This window comes from Atta colombica, unplaced genomic scaffold (assembly GCF_001594045.1).
Source record: "Atta colombica isolate Treedump-2 unplaced genomic scaffold, Acol1.0 scaffold32, whole genome shotgun sequence".
NCBI lineage: Eukaryota > Metazoa > Arthropoda > Insecta > Hymenoptera > Formicidae > Atta > Atta colombica.
In genome coordinates, this window is record NW_017259426.1 from 516,280 (window position 1) to 521,733 (window position 5,454).

The 5,454-nt window shown below is 39.2% G+C and overlaps 1 protein-coding gene across 1 annotated transcript; it reads left to right on the forward strand.

Moving 5' to 3' along the window:
- Positions 1-2,235: 2,235 nt before the first annotated feature.
- Positions 2,236-5,393, forward strand: LOC108690362 (ubiquitin carboxyl-terminal hydrolase 35-like). The gene is made up of 3 exons (XM_018197610.1): positions 2,236-3,868; positions 4,072-4,298; positions 4,418-5,393. Exons 1-3 carry the CDS (start codon positions 2,385-2,387, stop codon positions 5,350-5,352), a joined length of 2,646 nt encoding a protein of 881 aa, XP_018053099.1. The 5' UTR covers positions 2,236-2,384; the 3' UTR covers positions 5,353-5,393.
- Positions 5,394-5,454: the final 61 nt, after the last annotated feature.

Here is a 5,454-nt window from a genome sequence, read left to right on the forward strand (position 1 = left end):
AGCGAGGAGGAAAAAAAGCGCGTCCTCCTCTTTCCTCAAGAGGGCAAGGCAGAGAAGCGGCAGGCTGCTCCTATAATCGCTCCTCTTGTCGCGCGCACGGGCTTCTCTCCTTCTTCTCGCACTCGCTTGGCACACACGCGCGGCCGCGCGGCGCCACACATGCAACCTTACGTACACGCGCACACAGTCGCTCACTCATTCACTCGCACTTGTGACTCGTTCTTCTTCGTTCTCTCCAGTTCTCTACTTCTCTCGGCTTGCCGCTCCCGTTCTCGGTTCTCCCTCGCAGCCTATCTCTTGTCCGTTTCGTTCCCTCTCTATCTTGCCCTTCTCTCCGCGCCCTTCGTGTCTTCTTCCACTTTACTCTGCACGGCGACGACGGCGGCGGCGGTGGCGGTGGCAGTGGCGGCGGCGAAGACGATTACGACGATGACGACGGCGGTGGCGGCGACTGCGCTACGTGAACACGCACGCACGCACGCACGCACGCACACATACACTCGTGTTTCACTGCGCGCGATACGGCACGTGAAACAGGCGTTTCCCGCGATTCTGCTCCATATATATGAGAGAGCGGAACACACCCGGGGCCCGTGTTACCCGTCCGAGTGTTATTGTCGATCGCGCCGGAGTTTCACGTCTTGACGAGGTTATCCGGAGGGAGCGGTCGTGTACGATCGCCTTCGGTCGAACACCACCTCTGCTAGGCACTCATTTACGGAACGGCTTAGATTCGCGTGCTACACGCTATTCTTGGCCGCGCTCTCTCGCGCTCCATCAGCGCTCCATGTCGGACAGGAACTCGGACACGAAACTCTCGGACTCGCGTTGTTGCCAACGAGACCAATCATTGTCCCTGAACAAATATTGGCTAGGAAATTTGAATGGGGAGTGGTCATTTTTGGGGACATTTTTGTCCCCACGAAGCGAGTTCTCTTATTGGATGTTTAAAAAAATGGGATGTTATAATGGTTGCGTTTAGCAGAGAAAGCAACTATTATGGACTTCACACAATAAAAGGAACAAGGAAGAGAGAATAAAGAATAAGAATTTCATCCTTATCAGAAATTATGTATTGTGGAATACACAGTTTCTGATAGATTGAAATTCTTATTCTCTATTCTATGTTCCCTGTTTCCTTTTATGCGGAGTCCCTTGTAAAATTCTTCATTATAATTGGTTTATATGTTTAGATTTATAAGGAATCAAAAATAAGAACCAATCGTATTGAAGAATTGTACAACAGTTGAAGACGCAGCCATTTAGGACTATCTCAAGTACTGTCTTAAGATGTTGGGTACAGTCAACGTGATACTCCAAACACTTTGAAGCGTTTTTTAATTGGTCAATTTGTAAAATTCTTTCTTCTAATTGGTCCATTAAATGCTTCAAAGCATTTGTAGCGATACTTTGATCATAGCCATTGTGAACCAATCATGGTTCTTAAAATAAAAACTAATAATGAATAACTCCCTTAGTATATTAATATTGTTGTACAGATTTATATAAATAGATTGCATATTTATTTGCGAAATTTATTATTTTTATATATTTAATTATTTATTTCTTAATTTATTTAACTTAGATTTTATTTAATTTAGATTTTAGTCCCGAAACACAATAGATATAGGCCAGTATTTATGGCCGGTATTCATGGTCGGATCTTAATGTTTAAGACCGTTTTAAGTTAATGCTTAAGATCAATACAACTCTGATTGGTTCGTCATGTTTTTAAGACTATAGCATTTTGCAAAAGTCTGTATTTGCCTTTTCTTTTAATCATTTTTGTATATTATTTTAGTTTTACAATTTATTTTTAAGAATTTTTACAAATTTTCCCTGTTATTGTTATATTTTATACTTATATTATATACTTATATACTTTACCATTTGAAATTTTTTACGTATTAAGATTTGCAGACTCTGAGTGCAATTGAATGCAAACCGAAGTGTTAATAAATAATTTAATCCTTTTAATTATATATTCTTTATTGTGATGACAATCTTAGAAAGAATTAAATCATTTATTAACAATATTAATATTGAAAATATGTAAACCGATTTGCACTCAATTGTACTAGTTGCATTAAAAAGAGTGCAATGAATACAAATTGCACTTTATTCCCTAGTCGATGTTCGGAGGCACGGAAGTCATAAATTGCAATGCATCTTCCTATCCAAACTGACTATTATCTTGAGTAGCATATGATTCATGCCACAGTACTTGTTCTTTTTTTCCTTCTTTACGCTTTTTCGTCACCATGGGATATATAATTTTGATTTTCTCAAGACTCATCGTCGATTGAAGGTTAATTATCCCATCTTTAATAATTCTAAGCTAGGATAAGTTGCAACAAAAATTCGAGTGCGATCGACCTAACGAGATGGATACCGAGCACGTATTGAAGAATGACATCGGGCATTATCTGAAATTGATAGTGTCGGGAGACAATGCAGCCGTTAACGACGGCTGGCTGATGTTGCAAAATCTACAGGACCGTGAACTCGGCCAGCTAATCGATTGCGAGGATACTCTCAGAGATATTCTTCGGAGTAAGATAGCGAACGTGTCGGAGATACCGAAAATCATGGTCTGGATGTCCGGACACATCACAGAGAAACGTTTCAATATCAATCCCATTTCGAATGACGTCGCCCTACTGCTACAGAACACGGATATTGATGACATGTCGCACTTAACTGAGCTTCTCAACACATTGGCAGAGCACAGGGCATACCTGCCCCGGTCGGCGAATCACACGAAGCTCTGCGAGGCGATAGTCACAAGTCTGTCTTCCTTTCAAATGCCCTTGGAGCCGAAAAAAATATCCGAGTTCTATGACAACACTACTAAAATTCAGCATTTTCTCAAGGGGCTGTGTTCAAACATAAAGAACGGCGAGCGTGACATTCTAATGTTTACTTGTCTCCAAACTTTGTACAATATTATATCTGACACAAATAGAAAGCAGGAGCCAGGCCCAGGACTCGCTACCATATTACAGCTTGTGGAAGCTTCCGTTATTCCACAGGCAGTAGATTGGATCTTATCTCAGTCCCATACCGATCATCAATTGATACAAGCCTTAAAAGTTCTGTGCAATTGGCTACCGAAATGGCTTGAAGATCGACTGAGCGTTTGGATTATGGAATTCATACGTGGTTTGGAGAAACAACAAAAGTATTCTACTCTTCTTGAACTTACAGAATCGTCGATAGATATATTAGTATTAATGTGCAGCGTGTTGCTAGTACCAGTAATCCGTCAAAATGCTTCCAACATCATATTTTACATCTTAAAGAGGCAAAGCTCATTGTCATTTGTTCAGAATGTAGTTAAAAGAATACCGACGTTGATAAAAGATCTAATGAAGGAAGATTCAGATTCCAGTAAAGAGTGCATACAAAATTTGGTTGACATTATGAAAGTGTACAGTAAGAGATTTTCTATTTGTATGCCATGTGGAAATACAGAGAATTATCCTTATCCTGTACTACCGCGAATGCATGTTGTCAAAGAACTCTGCAGAGAGCCAGTGTGGATAGACGAGACAAAAGAGTTTGAACCAATTGTGGAACCAGAAAGGCCATTGTCTGGAAAAGTTGGACTGTCCAACCTGGGAAATACTTGCTACATGAATAGTGTACTACAAGCCTTATTAATGACCAGACAATTCTGCCAAGAAGTATTGAACTATCGTTCTTTAAATGAATCGGGTAAAACACCCTTGCTGGAGAGACTTCAAAATTTGTTCGCATTACTATTATATTCTAAGAGAATATGTTTGGCACCGACTGAAATATTACGAGCATCGCGGCCAACGTATTTTTTGCCTGGACAGCAACAGGATAGCTCAGAATTTCTCTGGTTAGTATATCGTTTTGGTTATATCATTTTTGCTCGAAATTATAATTAAACAATTCTATTTGTTATATCGATGTATAAATGCAAATTAGATATTAATAAAATTACATAAATAAAATAGCAAAATTATATTTATTCTCTCTTTTTCTTTATATATAAATTTTTAATTATATATAACTTATAACTACTAATAACTTTTTTTATAGTCATCTTCTGGATGTCCTGCACGAGCAAGAAAAATCTGCCAATTCAAACTGTGGAGGGAATGATAGCACAGCAACTCTTAAATGTAAAATTGAAAAGCAAGAAGATGATATAACATTGCCGATGGAGCCAACAAAAAGTAGTATTAAACGTTGGACAACTGAAGAAGATCTAACAGAAGGCTTGGCTTTACAAAGGAAAACACAATCATTGGCGGATTTTACACGAGGTAATTTTCGTTTATATATGATTGAATTATAAACATGCTCCCATTTTGTTTATATTTACATCACAATTAGGTGATACATTTTGTATTTGAATTGAATATTTTGAATGTTTTTGTAACAGGCGAAGAACTAGGACAACGGCTTAGCGATTCTCATTCGGATTCAACTGACAGCGGTATACAATCCGTAGGCGGTGAAGAAACAGGCACTTACACGTCTCTTGTACACAGAGTACTAGGTGGAGAATGTCAGATCACTTATCAATGCGCACAATGTGACACTAGCTCTCGCAATACGGACAAATTTCGTGACCTGCAGTTGTGTTTTCCCGAAGAGATACAGGAAAACCAAGAAGTTTCCGTTCAAGATCTCATTAACTATTATCTCACGCCGGAGAAACTTACGGGGGAAAACAAGTATCGATGCGACAAGTGTACGAAATTATGCGACGCGCAGAGGATCATTACGATCTTACAAGCACCCGCACATTTGATTTTAACGCTGAAACACTTCCGATATGATTTTGATTCTCGATTAAGGACAAAACTTCGGCATAAGGTAGTATATAATGATACTATACAGTTGCCAGTATCGGCGATATCATATACCGTAGCCGAAACGTATCACTTGTATGCTGCTGTCGTGCATTCTGGATATAGTATGGATTATGGACACTATTTCACGTATGCTTGTGATTCCAAGCAGAATTGGTATAAATTTAACGACAGTTTTGTAACCCAAACCACATTTGAGGACTTCAAGAGCTTGAAACCTCCTGATACACCCTATATATTGTTTTACGAAAAGTCGGGAGCTCATGGGATCTACGAAGACGATAAGCCCGAATTATCGACTTTAAATAAACGTTTACAGGAATTAGTAGCGAATGACACTACAGATTATATAGAGGAGCTCAGACGTCGAGCGATAGCGTCACAGCGTAGTCAACTTCCGACAAAACCTTTGAGACAGCATAACAATACCGATGATGATAATCCGCCACCTAGTAGTTGTCGCGGTGCAATCGATGTTCCGGCGAATCGCTTTCTTTATTGAAAGAAAGAATCTGTTACACACAAACCGCGATAAATCTTGCCAATTGCAAACATCTTTATATTTGTTTTAAGTATTTTATATATATATATATATATATATATA